General features: G+C 59.4%; 4 protein-coding genes across 4 annotated transcripts; all 4 read left to right on the forward strand.

The window, feature by feature from the left end:
* Nucleotides 1-855: 855 nt before the first annotated feature.
* Nucleotides 856-4,861, forward strand: LOC147647554 (uncharacterized). The gene is made up of 8 exons (XM_086871688.1): nucleotides 856-992; nucleotides 1,636-1,755; nucleotides 2,268-2,350; nucleotides 3,188-3,320; nucleotides 3,908-4,065; nucleotides 4,169-4,230; nucleotides 4,327-4,408; nucleotides 4,580-4,861. Exons 2-8 carry the CDS (start codon nucleotides 1,695-1,697, stop codon nucleotides 4,646-4,648), a joined length of 648 nt encoding a protein of 215 aa, XP_086727814.1. The 5' UTR covers nucleotides 856-992; nucleotides 1,636-1,694; the 3' UTR covers nucleotides 4,649-4,861.
* A 112-nt stretch (nucleotides 4,862-4,973) lies between these two features.
* Nucleotides 4,974-8,174, forward strand: LOC147647555 (myeloid-associated differentiation marker homolog). The gene is made up of 2 exons (XM_086871670.1): nucleotides 4,974-5,974; nucleotides 6,592-8,174. The coding sequence occupies exon 2, from the start codon at nucleotides 6,600-6,602 to the stop codon at nucleotides 7,467-7,469; it is 870 nt and encodes a 289-aa protein (XP_086727796.1). The 5' UTR covers nucleotides 4,974-5,974; nucleotides 6,592-6,599; the 3' UTR covers nucleotides 7,470-8,174.
* A 162-nt stretch (nucleotides 8,175-8,336) lies between these two features.
* LOC147647556 (uncharacterized) lies at nucleotides 8,337-13,561 on the forward strand. The gene is made up of 3 exons (XM_086871546.1): nucleotides 8,337-8,349; nucleotides 12,047-13,366; nucleotides 13,518-13,561. The coding sequence occupies exons 1-2, from the start codon at nucleotides 8,337-8,339 to the stop codon at nucleotides 13,243-13,245; spliced, it is 1,212 nt and encodes a 403-aa protein (XP_086727672.1). The 3' UTR covers nucleotides 13,246-13,366; nucleotides 13,518-13,561.
* Nucleotides 13,562-19,753, forward strand: LOC147647557 (uncharacterized). Its single transcript, XM_086871689.1, has 2 exons — nucleotides 13,562-14,160; nucleotides 16,360-19,753. The coding sequence occupies exons 1-2, from the start codon at nucleotides 14,084-14,086 to the stop codon at nucleotides 16,829-16,831; spliced, it is 549 nt and encodes a 182-aa protein (XP_086727815.1). The 5' UTR covers nucleotides 13,562-14,083; the 3' UTR covers nucleotides 16,832-19,753.
* Nucleotides 19,754-20,678: the final 925 nt, after the last annotated feature.

The raw sequence follows: 20,678 nt of genomic DNA on the forward strand, positions 1-20,678 counted from the left end.
CCCCAGGAGGGGCCAGGGGGTGGCACTGGGGGTGACGGAGGGCTCTGATTGGCTGGGGAGTGGATCCCAGGGTGATGGATGACTCTGATTGGCTGGAGAGTAGATCCCAGTCTGACGGAGGGCTCTGATTGGCTGGGGAGTGGATCCTGGGCTGACAGAGGGCTCTGATTGGCTGGGGAGTGGATCGCAGGCTGACGGAGGGCTCTGATTGGCTGGGGAGTGGATCCCAGGCTGACGGAGGGCTCTGATTGGCTGGGGAGTGGATCCCAGGGTGACGAAGGGCTCTGATTGGCTGGAGAGTGGATCCCAGGCTGACAGAGGGCTCTGATTGGCTGGGGAGTGGATCCCAGGCTGACAGAGAGCTCTGATTGGCTGCCTGGGCTGACGGAGGGCTCTGATTGGCTGCAGGAGCTGGAGGAGACCCAGCGGGAGATTGAGGCCGAGCTGGAGCGAGCGGCCACGGCCCAGAGCGACAGGTGGGGACCCCCAAAACCCCCTAAAATCCCCCCAAAACCTCCCTGAAACCCCTGGAAACCCCAAAATCCCCCCTGGAACCCCCCAAAACCCCCCTGGATCCCCCCAAAATCCCCTTAAACCCCCAAAACCCCCCTGGAACCCCCCAAAATCCCCCCTGGAACCCCCCAAAACCCCCCCTGGAACCCCCCAAAATCCCCTGAAACCCCCAAAACCCCCCTGGATCCCCCCAAAACCCCCCCTGGAACCCCCCAAAATCCCCTTAAACCCCCAAAATCCCCCCCAGGACCCCCCTGACCTCCCCTTGACGCCCCCCCAACATCCCCAAAACCCCCCCGAATCCCGGGGTTCCCCTGACCCCCCGTGTCCCCCCAGGGCTCCCCGGGGGTCTCGGGGGTCCCGGGGGTCTCGGGGGTCCCGGGGGGCTCAGGACGAGCCCGGGCGGGGGCGGCTCCGGGAGCAGCAGCGGCGACTCAGGAGCTTCGTGGCCACCAAGGAGAGAGCCCGGCCCCGGCCCGGTACCGGCGGGGTTTGGGGGTACCTGGGGGGCACCTGGGGGGTTTGGGGGGAACCTGGGGGTGTCTGGGGGTACCTGGGGGGGTTTGGGGGTACCTGGGGGGCACCTGGGGATGTTTGGGGGGAACCTGGGGGTGTCTGGGGGTACCTGGGGGGCAGCTGGGTGTACCTGGGGGTGTTTGGGGCTGTCTGGGGGGAACCTGGGGGGTGTCTGGGGGGTACCTGGGGGGCACTTGGAGGTGTCTGGGGAGTGTCTGGGGGTATTTGGGGGGCACCTGGGGATGTTTGGGGGTACCTGGGGGGCACCTGGGGGTACCTGGGGATGTTTGGGGGTACCTGGGGGGCACCTGGGGGTGTCTGGGGGGTACCTGGGGGGTGTCTGGGGGGTACCTGGGGGGCACTTGGGGGGCACCTGGAGGTGTCTGGGGGTATTTGGGGGGCACCTGGGGGTGTTTGGGGGTGTCTGGGGGGTACCTGGGGGTGTTTTGGGAGTGTCTGGGGGTACCTGGGGAGTACCTGGGAGCACCCCCAGACCCGCCCTGTGTGACGCGGGTGGGGTTTGGGGGTCCCCGGGTGCCCTGGGTTGAGGATTTGGGGGTCCCCGGGTGCCCCCCCAGACCTGTCCCCTCCCCGTGTCCCCCCCAGCCCGGCCCCACCCGCGCACCTTGGACCCCCCAGAAACCCCCCCGGACCCCCCCGAGGGGATGGGGGAGGGGCTGGAGCCCCCCAAAAATGAGGAGGAGGAGGAGGAGACCTGGATGGACGGTGAGGGGGGGCCCGGGGGGGGTTTGGGGGGTCCCGGGGGGGTCCCGGGGAGGTTTTGGGGTGCAGGGAGGGTCTCAGGGGGGTCCCCATGTTGAATTTTGGGGTGCACCGGCGTCTCGGGAGGGTTCCCGGGTGAATTTTGGGGTTCCCGGGGGTTCCCAGGGTGAATTTTGGGGTTCCCAGGATGATTTTTGGGGTTCCCGGGGTGATTTTTGGGGTTCCCCAGGATGATTTTTGGGGTTCCCGGTGTGATTTTGGGGTTCCCAGGATGATTTTTGGGGTTCCCAGGATGATTTTGGTGTTCCCAGGGTGATTTTTGGGGTTCCCGGGGTGATTTTTGGGGTTCCCGGGGGTTCCCAGGATGATTTTTGGGGTTCCGGGGTGATTTTTGGGGTTCAGGGGGGTTCCCAGGGTGATTTTTGGGGTTCTGGGGTGATTTTTGGGGTTCCCAGGATGATTTTTGGGGTTCCCGGGGTGATTTTGGGGTTCCCAGGATGATTTTTGGGGTGCAGGGGAGGCGCAGAGCTTCTCGCAGTTCCTGCTGCTGACGGAGCAGCACCGGCAGCTTCAGGAGCTGCAGCAGCAGCTGGAGCAGGTGCGACCCCCCAAAAACCCCTCCCGACACCCCCAAATCCCCCGGGACCCCCAATCCCCTCCTCAGGGACCCCAAAACCTCCCCCAGCCTCACTTTGGGGGGATTCCCTGCGGTTTGGGGGCTTTTTCTGGGGCGTTCGTGGCGATTTTGGGGGTTTTGGGGCGATTTGGGGGGTTTTGGGGCGATTTTGGGGGGGTTTGGGGCTGATTTCGGGAGTTTTGGGGCGATTTCGGGGGTTTTGGGGCGATTTTGGGGGTTTGGGGCTGATTTTGGGGGGTTTGGGGCGATTTTGGGGGGTTTGGGGCTGATTTTGGGGGTTTTGGGGCGATTTTGGGGCGATTTGGGGGGGTTTGGGGCTGATTTTGGGGGGTTTGGGGACGATTTCGGGGGGTTTTGGGGCGATTTTGGGGGGTTTTGGGGCGATTTCGGGGGGTTTGGGGCTGATTTTGGGAGCTTTTGGGGATGCTCGAGCCGATTTTGGACAGTTTTGGGGTGATTTCGCAGGTTTTTGGGGCGATTTTGGTGTTTTTTGGGGCGGTTTCGGCATGCCGAACCCGATTTTGGGCGCATTTTGAAGGTTTTGGGATGATTTTGTGAGTTTTGGGGACAATTTTTGGAGTTTCTTGAGACGATTTTGATGTTTTTGGGGTCGCCGAATCCGATTGTGGGGGTTTTGGGGCGATTCTTGACTTTTTTGATGCGGATTTTTGGGGGGGGCGGTGCCGAAATCGGCTTTGGGGTGATTCCCGGTTATTTCTGGAGCGATTTTCGGGGTGATTTTCCTGCGGATTTGGGGAATTTGGGACTTTTTGCCCCCCCCCAAATCCCCCTCCCCAGCTCCGGGCGGCCGTGGCAGCAGCAGAGACCCCCCAGGAGCCGGGGGGACCCCCGGGGGACCCCCAATTTGAGGTGCAGGAGCTGCGGGAGCAGGAGCGGAGGGGCAGGGAGCAGCTGCAGGAGCTGGGGGCAGGTACGGGGGGGACCCCGAAACTGCGGGGGGGGCACCCAGAGGTTTGGGGAGGGTATGGAAGGGGTTAATGGGGGTCTGGGGGGGAAATTTGGGGTCTGGGGGTGGAAATTTGGGGTCCTGGAGGAAAAATTTGGGGTCTGGGGGGCAAATTTGGGGTCTGGGGGGGGAAATTTGGGGTCCGGGGGGGGAATTTGGGGTCTGGGGGGAGAAATTTGGGGTCTGGGGGGAGAAATTTGGGGTCGGGGGGGAAATTTGGGGTCGGGGGGAGAAATTTGGGGTCTGGGGAGGCAAATTTGGGGTCTGGGGGGAGAAATTTGGGGTCGGGGGGAGAAATTTGGGGTCTGGGGGGCAAATTTGGGGTCTGGGGGGGGAAATTTGGGGTCTGGGGGGGGCAAATTTGGGGTCTGGGGGGGGCAAATTTGGGGTCGGGGGGATAAATTTGGGGTCTGGGGGTTGATTTTGGGTGCTGCAGGGGTATTTGGGGGGGCTCGGGAGGGTTTATTTGTGATTTGGGGGGGTCCTGAGGGTGTAATTTGGGGTTTGGGGGGGGTGGGGTCTGTGAGCCGGGGGTTTTGGGGTCCCCCCAGGGCTGGAGGCGCTGCTGGCCGAGCTGGAGGAGGGGCAGGGGGACCCCGAGCCCCCCCAGGACCCCCCAGGGGACCCCCCAGGGCACCCCCTGTGGGAGCAGCTGCGGCGCCTGGAAATTGGGGTGACCCGGCTGCTGCTGCGGGACCCCCAAACGCCGGTGAGGGGGGCTCGGGGGGCTTGGGGGGGTTCTAGGGGGGATTTGGGGTCCCAGGGGGGTTTGGGGGGGATTAATTTGGCTTTGGGGTCCTCGCTGCTCCCAGGTCCTGGCAGGGAACGAGGCCGTCTGGAGCCGACCCCCCCCTCCACGCCCCCCCAGCCCCAGGTGAGACCCCCCCCAAACCCCCCCGTGACCCCCAGAACCCCCCCCCGGCAGTGAGGGGGGGTCTCAGCACCCATGGGTGCCCCCCACACCCCCCAGGGAGGAGCCCCCGGCCGGGGAGGAGGAGGAGGAGGAGAGACCCCTGAGCCCCGGCGAGCTGCGGGAGAGGGTCCTGAGAGAGGTGGGGACGGGGGGGGGGCCCGGACCATGGGTGGGGGGTCCCAGCCCCACAATTGGGGGTCCCAGACCATGGGTGGGGGTCCCAGCCCCACGATTGGGGGTCCCAGACCATGGGTGGGGGTCCCAGCCCCCCGGGCGGGGTCCCCCCCCTTTATTCCCGTTATTCCCACAGGTGCTGAGCCGCGAGGGACCCCTCCCCACCCCCCGCTTGGATTTGGGGGTGGTCCCGAGACCCCCCTGAGCCCGCCCCTCCCCCACCGGACCCTGTCGGGGTCCCCCCCACCCACGTTCCTGTCCCCTCCCCCACCCCGTTGCCACGGAAACCGGATAAATATTTGGTTCGCTCGCGGTCGCGTTACCCCCGGCAACGACCAAAACTTCCCAAAACAGCCCAAAACGGCCCAAAACGGCCCAAAACGGCCCAAAACGAGCCTCGGGGGGAGGGGGAAGTGGGGGGAGGGGTGGGGGCACCGCCCTTTGCCCCCCCCGTGTCACCCACCCGCGGGTTGGGGACACACGTGGGTGCCCCTCCCCCCCCCGGGGACACCCCAGGGGCCCCCCCAGAGCCCCCCCCGGGCGTGGTGATGCCCTGACGTCATTCCCCGGGACCCCCTGACGTCACACCCTGGCCACGCCCCGGTGGGCACCGCCCGGAGTGACACGGCTGGGACCGGCCCGGCGGAGACACCCGAACCCGCCCGAGGGGACCCGCCCGAGGGGGCCCGAACCGCTACGGACACACCCGAACCGCCCCGAACCGGGAGCGTCCCGCACGAGGGGAGCCGAGCCCGCCCGAGGGAAGCCGAGCCTCCTTGAGGGGATCCGAGTCCGCCTGAGGGGACCCGAACCTCCCTGAGGAGATCCGAACCTCCCTGAGGGGATCCGAACCCGCCTGAGGGGATCCGAACCTCCCTGAGGGGATCCGAACCCGCCTGAAGGGATCCGAACCCGCCTGAAGGGATCCGAGCCTCTCTGAGGGGATCCGAACCTCCCTGAGGGGACCCGAACCTCCCTGAGGGGATCCGAGCCTTCCTGAGGGGATCCGAACCCGCCTGAAGGGATCCGAACCCGCCTGAGGGGATCCGAGCCTTCCTGAAGGGATCCGAGCCTTCCTGAGGGGATCCGAGCCCGCCTGAGGGGACCCGAACCCGCCTGAGGGGATCCGAACCTCCCTGAAGGGATCCGAGCCCGCCTGAGGGGACCCGAACCTCCCTGAGGGGTCCCGAACCCGCGTGAGGGGACCCGAACCTCCCTGAGGGGACCCGAACCTCCCTGAGGGGTCCCGAACCCGCGTGAGGGGACCCGAACCTCCCTGAGGGGACCCGAACCTCCCTGAAGGGATCCGAACCTCCCTGAGGGAAGCCGAGCCCGCGCTGGGGAACCCGAATTGGGAGGAACAGAACCAAACAGAACCAACAGACACCAACGGACCGGTGTCCCGAGACACCGGTCCCGAAACAGCCGAAGCGGGAACGTCCCGCGCCAAGGAACCCGAACTCGCCTGAGGGGACCCGAACTCAGCCCAGAACCCACCCGAACTCGCCCGGAAAAACCCGAACCCGCTCGGGTGAGTGCCGGGACCCACCCTGGGGTCTTGCTGTGGGGAAGGGGGACACAGGGTGGGGGGTCCTGGGGTGCCCCAGCCCAGCCCCCTCCCCCGGACCCTTGGGGTCCCCTCTGGGGTCTCCCCCGGGTTCCCGGGACCTCTCCCCCCCCTTCACCCACAGGATGTGACCAGCGCCCAGCATGGGGGGGGTGGGGGGGGCGGAGGGAGGAGGAGGAGGAGGAGGAAGATTCTCCAAAGCCTTATATGGGCACAGCCCTGAGCGCCCCCACCCCCGCCATGCCTGGGACCCCCTCCTGGTGACCCCCGGCATTCCCGGGATTCCCCGAAGGCAGGGAATCCCCCAATGACCCCAACAGCCCCATTTCTCCACAGCCCCTGCTGTGCCGCCCGTGTCCCCTCAGTAGCCTCAAGCCCCCCCGGGACCCCCTCCTGGTGACCCCCGGCATTCCCGGGATCCCCCGAACGCAGGGAATCCCCCTCCTCAGCACCCCACTAACCCAAATTCCTCCCCAGTCTCTGGGCTGCCCCTGCTGTGCTGCTCTCTGCCAACATCCCCAAGCCCCCCCAGCAGCCCCCAGCCCCAAAACCCCCCTGATGACCCCCCCATCTCTCCGCAGCCCCCAGGATGCCCCCTCCGTGCCGCCCCCCGTCCCCTCTCCGCTGTGTCCAGGCTCTCAGTGCCCTCCTGGCGCTGGCGCTGGCGGCGGCCCCCGGCTATTGGAACCCCGGCGAGGGCGACGGCTGCTTGTCCGCCTGGGCCTTGTCCTTCGTCTTCACCCTCCTCCTCCTCCTCAACGACGCCTTCCGCCGCCCGCCGCCCCGCCGCGACCTGCCGCTGGCCCTGGCCACCGCCGCCGCCATGGCTTGTGCCACCGCCACCGTCCTGTGGCCGCTGGGCCACCTCCGGGGACAGGAGGGTGGCCACAGCCGCCCCCGTGCCCTCCGCGCCGCCGCCACGGCCGCTTCGGCCATCGCCACGCTGGCCTACGCCGCCGAGGTGACCCGCGACCGGGCGAGGCCCGGCGAGGCCGCCCCGTACCTGGCCACCCCCTCGGGGCTGCTCAAGGTGGCCGAAGCCTTCCTCGCCCTCCTCCTCCTCGGGCTGTCGGCCGAGCTGGGAGCGGCGTCGGGAGCCGCGGCCCTGCGCTGGTGCCTGGGCATCTACTGCGTGTCCTTCGTGCTGGGGGTGCTGCTGGTCGGGGGGTGCCTGCTGGGCTGGGGGTGGTGCGGCTGGATGCGGGACCCCGAGGGGCTGCGCTGGGGGCTGGGGGTCTACGCGGGGCTGGGGGTGGTGGCCTACGGGGCGGCCACGGTGCTGTGGGCGCTCTACAGCTTCTCGGACGACATGGGGGGCCAGTCCCGGAGACCCTACGGGTGTCCCGCCACCTGCTCCTGGGACAGGAGGGTGCTGGTGGCCGTGCTCAGCGGCCTCAACCTGGTGGCGTTCGGGGTGGATTTGGGGCAGACGGGCAGGTTGGTGCTGTTGAGGGCCTGAGGGGGCACTCCCAGGTGAGTGGGGGGTGGGTGGGTGGGTGGGGGGTCTTGGGGGGAGTCAGAACCTTAATGAGGGTCTGGGGTCTCCCTCAGGTTGGGGTCAGGGCCTTTGTGGGGGTCTGGGTGCTCTGCTGGGGTGGGGTCAGGCTCCCAAAGGGGTCCTGGATCCTCTATGGGGCAGAACCTAGGAGGGGTCTGGGGTCCCTTCCTGGCATCCCAATGGGGGTCTTGGGGGCCCCCTGAGGGGGTAGGGGACCCTAACTGGGGTCTGGTGTCCCCTCACCCCCAGCTGGGGTCCTGGATCCTCTATAGGGCAGCACCGAACCCCTGATGGGGGTCTGGGGGTCACCCCAGGGTGGGATCTGGATGCTACGAGAGTCTGGGGTCCCCCCTTAAGATGGAGCCTCTAATGCCAGCCTTGGGTCCCCTGTGGGGCAGGGTCTGGCTCTTATTGGGGTCAGGGGTCCCCAGGGGGACACCCCAATCCTAATGGGGGTCTGGGGTGGGCTCAGGTGCCCAAACCTGTCCTGGATCCTCTGTGGGGCCGGAGCCTCACCCTGAAATGGGATCAAGTGCCTGAGGGACCCCTCCCGATGGGATATCGGGACCACCGGGGGGGCTTGGGGAGGGGGACACCGCTGAGGCCTTAATTTGGGGGGGTTTGGGGGGAGTGCAGTGTCATTAAAGGGATGTTTCTGCTTCTTAATGAGTGGCTGAGTGTTTGTAAGGGGATGTGGTGGGGGCAGAGTGGGGAAACGTGAGGGGAAAAGGGGGGGAAATGGGAAAAGGGAAATGTGAGGGGAAAAGGGGGAAATGTGAGGGGGAAAGGGTGGGAATGTGAGGGGGAAAGGGTGAAATGTGGGGGAAAATGGTGGGGAAACGTGAGGGGAGAAAAGGGCGGGAAACCTGAGGGGAGAAAAGAGCGGGAAAACGTGAGGGGAGAAAAGGGCGGGAAACGTGAGGGGAAAAAAGGGCGGGAAACCTGAGGGGAGAAAAGGGAAGGAAAAAGGGTTGATAACAGAGGAGAAAGAAGGCAGAAAACACAAGGAGACAAAAAGGTAGGACACGTGAAAAAACCCATCCAGGGTTTTTCCTACAAAATCCACCCCAAATCCTATAAAAACCACCTCAAATCCCACAGAAAACACCCCAAATCCCACAAAAAATACCAAAAATCACACAAAAACCACCTCAAATCCTACAAAAACCAACCCCAAATCCTACAAAAACGACACCAAATCCTACCAAAACCACCCCAAATCCCACAAAACCCACCCCAAATCCTACAAAAATCACCTCAAATCCCACAGAAACCACCCCAAATCCCAGACAAACCACCCCAAATCTCACAAAAAACAGCAAAAATCCCACAAAAACCACCCCAAATCCCACAAAAAACACCCCAAATCCCACACAAACCACCTCAAATCCCATTATGAACGTGACGGTGGCGCTGGAGAAGTGCCCACAGTGCTGAGCCCTGACCGCCATTGCCTGCGGGGGCTTCTGGGGGAGATTTAGGGGAATTTGGGGTGATTTTGGGGGGGATTTTGGGGAAATTTTGGGAGGATTTTGGGGGATTTTAGGGGATGTAGGAGGGTTCTTGGGGGATTTGGGGGGGGGTTTGCAGAGAATTTTGGGGGACATTTGGGGGTCCCTATAGAGAAGAGACCGACCCTCATTTTAGGGGGGGTGGTCCTGAATCCCCCCGGGTTTGGGACCCCCCCAAAATTTATGGGATTTTTTTTGGGGGGGGTTTAATAAAACCTTGTGGCCACCAGGGGGTGCTGTGTGTCATTGGGGGGGGGACCCCAAACTTGGGGGTCCGGTTCTATTGGAGAACTAAACCAGTTAAACCAGTTACACCAGTTATAATTGAGAATTAAACCAGTTAAACCAGTTATAATTGAGAATTAAACCAGTTACACTAGTTATACTGGAGAACTAAACCAGTTAAACCAGTTATAATTGAGAATTAAACCAGTTACACCAGTTATATTGGAGAATTAAACCAGTTAAACCAGTTATAATGGAGAATTAAACCAGTTAAACCAGTTATAATTGAGAATTAAACCAGTTACACTAGTTATACTGGAGAACTAAACCAGTTAAACCAGTTACACCAGTTATATTGGAGAATTAAACCAGTTACACCAGTTATATTGGAGAACTAAACCAGTTAAACCAGTTATAATTGAGAATTAAACCAGTTAAACCAGTTATATTGGAGAACTAAACCAGTTAAACCAGTTGCACCAGTTATAATTGAGAATTAAACCAGTTAAACCAGTTATAATTGAGAATTAAACCAGTTACACTAGTTATACTGGAGAACTAAACCAGTTACACCAGTTGCACCAGTTATATTGGAGAATTAAACCAGTTAAACCAGTTATAATCCAGTTAAACCAGTTACACCAGTTATATTGGAGAATTAAACCAGTTACACCAGTTATAATTGAGAATTAAACCAGTTAAACCAGTTATACTGGAGAACTAAACCAGTTAAACCAGTTACAGCAGTTATATTGGAGAATTAAACCAGTTACACCAGTTATAATGGAGAATTAAACCAGTTAAACCAGTTATAATTGAGAATTAAACCAGTTACACCAGTTATACTGGAGAACTAAACCAGTTAAACCAGTTACACCAGTTATATTGGAGAATTAAACCAGTCTAACCAGTTATAATTGAGAATTAAACCAGTTACACCAGTTATACTGGAGAACTCAACCAGTTAAACCAGTTATACTGGAGAACTAAACCAGTTAAACCAGTTACACCAGTTATAATTGAGAATTAAACCAGTTACACCAGTTATACTGGAGAATTAAACCAGTTAAACCAGTTACACCAGTTATATTGGAGAACTAAACCAGTTACACCAGTTATAATTGAGAACTAAACCAGTTAAACCAGTTATACTGGAGAACTAAACCAGTTAAACCAGTTATAATTGAGAATTAAACCAGTTAAACCAGTTATAATTGAGAATTAAACCAGTTAAACCAGTTACACCAGTTATATTGGAGAATTAAACCAGTTAAACCAGTTACACCAGTTATACTGGAGAACTAAACCAGTTACACCAGTTATAATTGAGAATTAAACCAGTTACACCAGTTATACTGGAGAACTAAACCAGTTAAACCAGTTATAATTGAGAATTAAACCAGTTACACCAGTTATATTAGAGAATTAAACCAGTCTAACCAGTCACACCAGTTAAACCAGCTATATTGAAGAATTAAACCAGTTACACCAGTTAAACCAGTTAAACCAGTTCCCCCCAGTTCCTCCCCGTTCCCCCCAGTTAAACCGGTTATACTGGAGAACTAAACCAGTTACACCAGTGAAACCAGTTATACTGGAGCATGAAACCAGTCTAACCAGCTTCCCCCGGTTAAACCGGTTACATTGGAGAATTAAACCAGTTCCTCCCAGTCCCTCCCAGTCCCCCCAGTCCCTCCCAATCCCCCCAGTCCCATCCCAGTCCCCCCAGCCCCTCCCAGTCCCCCCAGTCCCTCCCAGTCCCCCCAGTCCATCCCAGTTCCCCCCAATCCCCTCCCAGTCCATCCCAGTCCCCCCCAATCCCCCCAGTCCCCCCAATCCCCCCAGTCCTATCCCAGTCCTATCCCAGTCCCCCCAGTCCCCCCAGTCCCCCCCAGTCCCTCCCAGTCCCCCCCAGTCCCCCCCAGTCCATCCCAGTTCATCCCAGTCCATCCCAGTCCCAACCCAGTCCCTCCCAGTCCCTCCCAGTCCATCCCAGTCCCCCCCAGTCCCTCCCAGCCCCCCCAGCCCCCCCAGTCCCCCCCAGTCCATCCCAGTCCCCCCAGTCCCCCCAGTCCCCCCAATCCCCCCAGTCCCCCCAGTCCCCCCAGTCCCTCCCAATCCCATTCCAGTCCCCCCAGTCCCCCCAGTCCCCCCCAGCCCCTCCCAGCCCCCCCAATCCCCCCAGTCCCCCCAGTCCCCCCCAGTCCCATCCCAGTCCCCCCCAGCCCCCCCCAGTCCCTCCCAGTCCCCCCAGTCCCCCCAGTCCCTCCCAGTCCCCTCCAGTCCCCCCAGTCCCATCCCAGTCCCCCCAGTCCCTCCCAGCCCCCCCAGTCCCCCCAGTCCCCCCAGTCCCTCCCAGTCCCTCCCAGTTCCCCCCAATCCCCTCCCAGTCCATCCCAGTCCCTCCCAGTCCCTCCCAATCCCATTCCAGTCCCCCCAGTCCCCCCAGTCCATCCCAGTCCATCCCAGCCCCCCCAGCCCCTCCCAGCCCCCCCAGTCCCCCCAATCCCCCCAGTCCCTCCCAGTCCCCCCCGATCCCCCCAGTCCCCCCAGCCCCCCCAGTCCCCCCCAATCCCCCCAGTCCCCCCCAGTCCCTCCCAGTCCATCCCAGTCCCCCCAATCCCCTCCCAGCCCCCCCAATCCCCCCAGCCCCCCCCAGTCCCCCCAATCCCCCCAGCCCCCCCAGTCCCCCCCAGCCCCTCCCAGCCCCCCCAGTCCCCCCAGTCCCCCCAATCCCCCCAGCCCCTCCCAGTCCATCCCAGTCCCTCCCAGTCCCCCCCAGTCCCTCCCAGTCCCTCCCAGTTCCCCCATTCCGGGAAATCCCGCCGGGCTCGGGCAGGAAGGGCCGGGCCGGGCCGGGCCGGGCCGGGCCGGGTGAAAGCGAAAGCTCCGAGCGGGGACAAAGAGAAATCAACTTTGGGGGCTTTGGAGAGAAACGGGCACGGGTGGGCCGGGAACAGCGGGGGGGAGACCGGAGTGGGGCAGGGGTGGGGCAGGAGTGGGGCAGGAGATCCTGCAGTGGGGCAGGAGTGGGGCGGGGGGGTCCGGAGTGGGGCAGGAGATCCTGCAGTGGGGCAGGAGTGGGGCAGGGGTGGGGCGGGAGTGGGGCAGGAGATCCTGAGGTGGGGCAGGAGATCCCAGAGTGGGGCAGGAGATCCTGCAGTGGGGCAGGAGATCCCAGAGTGGGGCAGGAGATCCTGAGGTGGGGCAGGAGATCCTGCAGTGGGGCAGGAGATCCCGGAGTGGGGCAGGAGATCCTGAGGTGGGGCAGGAGATCCCAGAGTGGGGCAGGAGATCCCAGAGTGGGGCAGGAGATCCTGAGGTGGGGCAGGAGATCCCAGAGTGGGGCAGGAGATCCCAGAGTGGGGCAGGAGATCCCGGAGTGGGGCAGGAGATCCCAGAGTGGGGCAGGAGATCCCGGAGTGGGGCAGGAGATCCCGGAGTGGGGCAGGAGATCCTGCAGTGGGGCAGGAGATCCCAGAGTGGGGCAGGAGATCCCAGAGTGGGGCAGGAGATCCTGCAGTGGGGCAGGAGATCCCAGAGTGGGGCAGGAGATCCTGAGGTGGGGCAGGAGATCCCAGAGTGGGGCAGGAGATCCTGCAGTGGGGCAGGAGATCCCAGAGTGGGGCAGGAGATCCCGGAGTGGGGCAGGAGATCCTGAGGTGGGGCAGGAGATCCTGCAGTGGGGCAGGAGATCCCGGAGTGGGGCAGGAGATCCCAGAGTGGGGCAGGAGATCCTGCAGTGGGGCAGGAGATCCCAGAGTGGGGCAGGAGATCCCAGAGTGGGGCAGGAGATCCTGCAGTGGGGCAGGAGATCCTGCAGTGGGGCAGGAGATCCTGAGGTGGGGCAGGAGATCCCAGAGTGGGGCAGGAGATCCTGCAGTGGGGCAGGAGATCCCGGAGTGGGGCAGGAGATCCCAGAGTGGGGCAGGAGAGCCCGGAGTGGGGCAGGAGATCCCAGAGTGGGGCAGGAGATCCCGGAGTGGGGCAGGAGATCCTGAGGTGGGGCAGGAGATCCCAGAGTGGGGCAGGAGATCCCAGAGTGGGGCAGGAGATCCTGAGGTGGGGCAGGAGATCCTGAGGTGGGGCAGGAGATCCCAGAGTGGGGCAGGAGATCCCAGAGTGGGGCAGGGGGGTCCGGAGTGGGGCAGGAGATCCCGGAGTGGGGCAGAGGTGGGGCAGGAGATCCTGAGGTGGGGCAGGAGATCCTGAGGTGGGGCAGGAGATCCCAGAGTGGGGCAGGAGATCCTGAGGTGGGGCAGGAGATCCTGAGGTGGGGCAGGAGATCCTGCAGTGGGGCAGGGGGGTCCGGAGTGGGGCAGGGGGGTCTGGAGTGGGGCAGGGGGGTCCGGAGTGGGGCAGGAGATCCCAGACCAGAGGAGATCCCAGACCCAAGGAGACCCCAGAGCTGAGGAGACCCCCGAGCCGAGGAGACCCCAGACCCAAGGAGACCCCAGACCCGAGAAGATCCCCGAGCCGAGGAGACTCCGGAGCTGAGGAGACCCCGGAGCTGAGGAGACCCCAGACCAAAGGAGACCCCGGAGCTGAGGAGACCCCAGAGCCGAGAAGATCCCAGACCCGAGGAGACCCCCGAGCCGAGGAGACCCCAGACCCAAGGAGACCCCAGAGCCGAGGAGACCCCAGAACCGAGGAGACCCCAGAACCGAGGAGACCCCAGACCCAAGGAGACCCCCGAGCCGAGAAGATCCCCGAGCCGAGGAGACCCCGGAGCTGAGGAGACCCCAGACCCGAGGAGACCCCAGACCCAAGGAGACCCCAGACCCAAGGAGACCCCAGACCCAAGGAGACCCCAGACCCAAGGAGACCCCCGAGCCGAGGATGGGGTCGCTGCTGAGCCGCTCGGTGCAGATCGAGATCTCCAACAACACCCGGAACATCTCCCTGCAGAGACCCAGGTGGGACCGGGGGGACCCTCGGGGCAGCTCCGGGTGGGACCTTCCACCCATGGAGGGGTCAGGGGCAGGAGAGGGATCAACTCCAGCCCATGGTGATCCCACCAGCGTCTCCTGATCCCACCAGCATCTCCTGATCCCACCGGCTTCTCCTGATCCCCCCGGCTTCTCCTGATCCCACCAACATCTCCTGATCCCCCCGGCTTCTCCTGATCCCCCCGGCTTCTCCTGATCCCACCAACATCTCCTGATCCCCCCGGCTTCTCCTGATCCCACCAACATCTCCTGATCCCACCAGCTTCTCCTGATCCCACCAACATCTCCTGATCCCACCAACGTCCCCTGATCCCACCGGCTTCTCCTGATCCCCCCGGCTTCTCCTGATCCCACCAACATCCCCTGATCCCACCAGCGTCTCCTGATCCCACCAGCTTCTCCTGATCCCACCAACATTCCCTGATCCCCCCGGCTTCTCCTGATCCCACCGGCTTCTCCTGATCCCCCCGGCTTCTCCTGATCCCACCAACATTCCCTGATCCCCCCGGCTTCTCCTGATCCCCCCGGCTTCTCCTGATCCCACCAATGTCCCCTGATCCCACCAACATCTCCTGATCCCACCAGCTTCTCCTGATCCCACCAATGTCCCCTGATCCCACCAACATCTCCTGATCCCCACGGCTTCTCCTGATCCCACCAACGTCCCCTGATCCCCCCGGCTTCTCCTGATCCCCCCGGCTTCTCCTGATCCCACCAACGTTCCCTGATCCCACCAACATCTCCTGATCCCACCAACATCTCCTGATCCCCCCGGCTTCTCCTGATCCCCCCGGCTTCTCCTGATCCCACCGGCTTCTCCTGATCCCACCAACATCTCCTGATTCCACCAACGTCCCCTGATCCCCCTGGCTTCTCCTGATCCCACCAGCGTCTCCTGATCCCCCCGGCTTCTCCTGATCCCACCAACATTCCCTGATCCCCCCGGCTTCTCCTGATCCCCCCGGCTTCTCCTGATCCCACCAACATCTCCTGATCCCACCAGCTTCTCCTGATCCCACCAGCTTCTCCTGATCCCACCAACGTCCCCTGATCCCACCAACATCCCCTGATCCCACCAGCATCTCCTGATCCCCCTGGCTTCTCCTGATCCCACCAACATCTCCTGATCCCACCAGCGTCTCCTGATCCCACCGGCTTCTCCTGATCCCACCAACATTCCCTGATCCCCCCGGCTTCTCCTGATCCCACCAACATCTCCTGATCCCACCAGCTTCTCCTGATCCCACCAGCTTCTCCTGATCCCACCAACATCTCCTGATCCCACCAACATCTCCTGATCCCACCAACATCTCCTGATCCCACCAGCTTCTCCTGATCCCCCCGGCTTCTCCTGATCCCACCAACATCTCCTGATCCCCCCGGCTTCTCCTGATCCCACCGGCTTCTCCTGATCCCACCGGCTTCTCCTGATCCCACCACCATCTCCTGATCCCACCAACATCTCCTGATCCCACCAGCGTCTCCTGATCCCCCCGGCTTCTCCTGATCCCACCAACATCTCCTGATCCCACCAACATCTCCTGATCCCACCAACGTCTCCTGATCCCACCAACATTCCCTGATCCCCCCGGCTTCTCCTGGTCCCACCAACATCTCCTGATCCCCCCGGCTTCTCCTGATCCCACCAACATCTCCTGATCCCCCCGGCTTCTCCTGATCCCACCAACATCTCCTGGTCCCACCAACATTCCCTGATCCCACCGGCTTCTCCTGATCCCACCATCTCCTGATCCCACCAACATCTTCTGGTCCCACCAACATCTCCTGATCCCACCAACATCCCCTGATCCCACCGGCTTCTCCTGATCCCACCAACATCCCCTGATCCCACCAATGTCCCCTGATCCCCCCGGCTTCTCCTGATCCCACCAGCGTCTCCTGATTGCACCAACCTCTCCTGGTCCCACCAACGTCTCCTGATCCCACCAACATCTCCTGGTCCCACCAACGTCTCCTGATCCCACCAACGTTCCCTGATCCCACCAATGTCTCCTGATCCCACCAACATCTCCTGGTCCCACCAACATCTCCTGCTGGTCCCACCATGTTCTCCCCCTGATCCCACCAACGTTCCCTGCTCCTACCAGCTTCTCCCCCTGATCCCACCGGTTTCTCCTGCTGACCCCAGCCCGTTCCTGCCCCCAGGACCTTCCTGGAGTGCGGCCGCTGCTCGTCTCCGCCCCTCCACGAGCTGTCCCCCGGCTCCAGGGACAGCTGCACCTTCCCGGGTAGCTTCCCCTTCTGGGGCGTGGCCGGGATCCTGGTCTACGAATCCGAGTCCTTCACCTTGGCCGTCTACTTCTCCAACCCCATCGACTACAACAAGTTCTCCACGGAGCTGGGCTTGGAGCTGTCCCTGGAGAAAGCCCACCTGAACCCCCTGGAGAGCACCTACGAGCGCATGGCCAAGGGTTCCTACTCCAGCTCCGAGGTGGACCTCCAGTTCCACCGCGTCACCCTGGGCAAGGGCCACGGCAGCGCCAGCGTCAGCGCCGGGCCCGTCAAGGTGACGGCCACCATGTCCAGGGCCACTGACTCGGTGCTCAGGGTGGTGCTGGAGGGACAGGATGGGTGGCTGGAGAGGTCGGGCTCGGGGAGGCACTACCAGGAGAGGTGAGGAGCGGAGGCCTCAGGCAGCTGGAGGTGTCTCCAGAAGCTTCTGGATGCAGCTGGAACCCCATGAGTGCTTCTGGAACCCCGTAGATGCTTCTAGAACCCCATAGAAACCCCATAGGAACCTCATAGATGCTGTCAGAACCCCATAGATGCTTCTGGAACCCCATAGATGTTGGTAGAACCCCATAGATGCTTCCAGAACCCCATAGAAACCCCATAGGAACCTCATAGATGCTTCTAGAACCCCATAGATGCTTCTAGAACCCCATAGATGCTTCTGGAATCCCATAGATGCTGTCAGAACCCCATAGAAACGTCTAGAACCCTATAGAAACCCCATAGGAACCTCATAGATGCTTCTAGAACCCCATAGATGCTTCTAGCACCCCATAGAAACCCCATAGGAACCCCATAGATGCTTCTAGAACCCCATAGAAACCCCATAGGAACCTCATAGATGCTTCTAGAACTCAATAAAAATCTCTACAACCTCATAAATGCTTTTCGAACTTCATTGAAACCTTCAGAACCCCATAGATGCTTCTAGAACTCCATAGAAACCCCATAGGAACCCCATAGATGCTTCTGGAACCCCATAGGAACCCCATAGGAACCTCATAGATGCTTCTAGAACTCAATAAAAATCTCTACAACCTCATAAATGCTTTTCGAACTTCATTGAAACCTTCAGAACCCCATAGATGCTTCTAGAACTCCATAGAAACCCCATAGGAACCCCATAGATGCTTCTGGAACCCCATAGAAACCCCATAGGAACCCCATAGATGCTTCTGGAACCCCATAGAAACATCTGGAACTCCATAAATGCTTCTAGAACCCCATAGAATCTTCTAGAACTCCATAGAAACATCCAGAAACCCCATAAATGCTTTTAGAACCTCATAGATGTCTCTAGAACCCCACAGAAACCCCATAGGAACCTCACAGATGCTTCTAGAACCCCACAGAAACATCTAGAACCCCATAGAAACCCCATAGGAACCTCACAGATGCTTCTAGAACCCCATAGATGCTTCTAGAACCCCATAGATGCTTCTGGAATCCCATAGATGCTGTCAGAACCCCATAGAAACGTCTAGAACCCTATAGAAACCCCATAGGAACCCCGTAGATGCTTCTAGAACCCCATAGAAACCCCATAGGAACCTCATAGATGCTGTCAGAACCCCATAGATGCTTCTGGAACCCCATAGATGTTGGTAGAACCCCATAGATGCTGTCAGAAGCCCATAGAAACGTCCAGAACCCTATAGAAACCCCAAAGGACCTCATAGATGCTTCTGGAACCCCATAGATGCTTCTAGAACCCCATAGAAACCCCATAGGAACCTCATAGATGCTTCTAGAACTCAATAAAAATCTCTACAACTTCATAAATGCTTTTCAAACTTCATTGAAACCTTCAGAACCCCATAGATGCTTCTAGAACCCCATGGATGTCTCTAGAACCCCACAGAAACCCCATAGGAACCTCATAGATGCTTCTAGAACTCCATAAACACATCCAGAACCCCATAGAAACCCCATAGGAACCTCATAGATGCTTCTAGAACCCCATAGATGCTTCTAGAACCCCATAGATGCTGTCAGAACCCCATAGAAACGTCTAGAACCCCATAGGAACCCCATAGGAACTTCATAGATGCTTCTAGAACTCCATAGACACATCCAGAACCCCATAGAAACCTCCAGAAACCCCGTAAATCCTTTCAGAACCCCACAGAAACCTCCAGAACCCCGCAGACACATCCAGAACCCCAGGAACGCCGGGGGTTCCTGCTCCAGCTCCGAGGTGGACCTCCAGTTCCACCGCGTCACCCTGGGCAAGGGCCACGGCAGCGCCAGCGTCAGCGCCGGGCCCGTCAAGGTGACGGCCACCATGTCCAGGGCCACCGACTCGGTGCTCAGGGTGGTGCTGGAGGGACAGGATGGGTGGCTGGAGAGGTCGGGCTCGGGGAGGCACTACCAGGAGAGGTGAGGAGCGGAGGCCTCAGGCAGCTGGAGGTGTCTCCAGAAGCTTCTGGATGCAGCTGGAACCCCATGAGTGCTTCTGGAACCCCATAGATGCTTCTAGAACCCCATAGATGCTTCTGGAATCCCATAGATGCTGTCAGAACCCCATAGAAACGTCTAGAACCCTATAGAAACCCCATAGGAACTTCATAGATGCTTCTAGAACCCCATAGAAACCCCATAGGAACCTCATAGATGCTTCTAGAACTCAATAAAAATCTCTACAACCTCATAAATGCTTTTAGAACTTCATAGAAACCTCCAGAACCCCATAGATGCTTCTAGAACCCCATGGATGTCTCTAGAACCCCATAGGAACCCCATAGGAACCTCATAGATGCTTCTAGAACTCAATAAAAATCTCTACAACCTCATAAATGCTTTTCGAACTTCATTGAAACCTTCAGAACCCCATAGATGCTTCTAGAACTCCATAGAAACCCCATAGGAACCTCATAGATGCTTCTGGAACCCCATAGAAACATCTGGAACTCCACAAATGCTTCTAGAACCCCATAGAATCTTCTAGAACTCCATAGAAACATCCAGAAACCCCATAAATGCTTTTAGAACCTCATAGATGTCTCTAGAACCCCACAGAAACCCCATAGGAACCTCAGAGATGCTTCTAGAACCCCACAGAAACATCTAGAACCCCATAGAAACCCCGTAGGAACCTCATAGATGCTTTTAGAACCCCATAGATGCTTCCAGAACCCCATAGAAACCCCATAGGAACCTCACAGATCCTTCTGGAACCCCATAGATGCTTCTGGAACCCCATAGATGCTGTCAGAAGCCCATAGAAACGTCTAGAACCCTATAGAAACCCCATAGGAACCTCATAGATGCTTCTAGAACTCAATAAAAATCTCTACAACCTCATAAATGCTTTTAGAACTTCATAGAAACCTCCAGAACCCCATAGATGCTTCTAGAACCCCATGGATGTCTCTAGAACCCCACAGAAACCCCATAGGAACCTCATAGATGCTTCTAGAACTCCATAGACACATCCAGAACCCCATAGAAACCCCATAGGAACTTCATAGATGCTTCTGGAACCCCATGGATGTCTCTAGAACCCCATAGGAACCACACAGGAACCTCCTAAATGCTTCTAGAACTCCATAGATGCTTCTGGAACCCCATAGAAACCCCATAGGAACCTCATAGATGCTGTCAGAACCCCATAGATGCTTCTGGAACCCCATAGATGTTGGTAGAACCCCATAGGAACCCCATAGGAACCCCATAGATGCTTCTAGAACTCAATAAAAATCTCTACAACCTCATAAATGCTTTTCGAACTTCATTGAAACCTTCAGAACCCCATAGATGCTTCTAGAACTCCATAGAAACCCCATAGGAACCCCATAGATGCTTCTGGAACCCCATAGAAACATCTGGAACTCCACAAATGCTTCTAGAACCCCATAGAATCTTCTAGAACTCCATAGAAACATCCAGAAACCCCATAAATGCTTTTAGAACCTCATAGATGTCTCTAGAACCCCATAGAAACTCCCTAGGAACCTCACAGATGCTTCTAGAACCCCACAGAAACATCTAGAACCCCATAGAAACCCCGTAGGAACCTCATAGATGCTTTTAGAACCCCATAGATGCTTCCAGAACCCTATAGAAACCCCATAAGAACCTCACAGATGCTTCTAGAACCCCATAGATGCTTCTGGAACCCCATAGAAACCCCATAGGAACCTCATAGATGCTTCTAAAACCTCATAGAATCTTCTAGAACCCCATAGGAACATCCAGAAACCCTATAAATGCTTCTAGAACCCCACGGAAAC

Source organism: Cyanistes caeruleus, chromosome 36 (assembly GCF_971803275.1).
Source record: "Cyanistes caeruleus chromosome 36, bCyaCae1.hap1.1, whole genome shotgun sequence".
Lineage (NCBI taxonomy): Eukaryota > Metazoa > Chordata > Aves > Passeriformes > Paridae > Cyanistes > Cyanistes caeruleus.

What these genes read in the sequence shown, in the direction of transcription:
- LOC147647554 (XM_086871688.1), top strand. Translation starts at nt 1,695, where the DNA reads ATGGGGGAGGGGCTGGAGCCCCCCAAAAATGAGGAGGAGGAGGAGGAG. An exon ending in TGCAGCAGCAGCTGGAGCAG is followed by an intron (nt 2,351 to 3,187) that starts GTGCGACCCCCC and finishes CCCCCTCCCCAG; the next exon opens with CTCCGGGCGGCCGTGGCAGC. An exon ending in TGCGGGACCCCCAAACGCCG is followed by an intron (nt 4,066 to 4,168) that starts GTGAGGGGGGCT and finishes CGCTGCTCCCAG; the next exon opens with GTCCTGGCAGGGAACGAGGC.
- LOC147647555 (XM_086871670.1), top strand. Translation starts at nt 6,600, where the DNA reads ATGCCCCCTCCGTGCCGCCCCCCGTCCCCTCTCCGCTGTGTCCAGGCT.
- LOC147647557 (XM_086871689.1), top strand. Translation starts at nt 14,084, where the DNA reads ATGGGGTCGCTGCTGAGCCGCTCGGTGCAGATCGAGATCTCCAACAAC. An exon ending in ATCTCCCTGCAGAGACCCAG is followed by an intron (nt 14,161 to 16,359) that starts GTGGGACCGGGG and finishes TCCTGCCCCCAG; the next exon opens with GACCTTCCTGGAGTGCGGCC.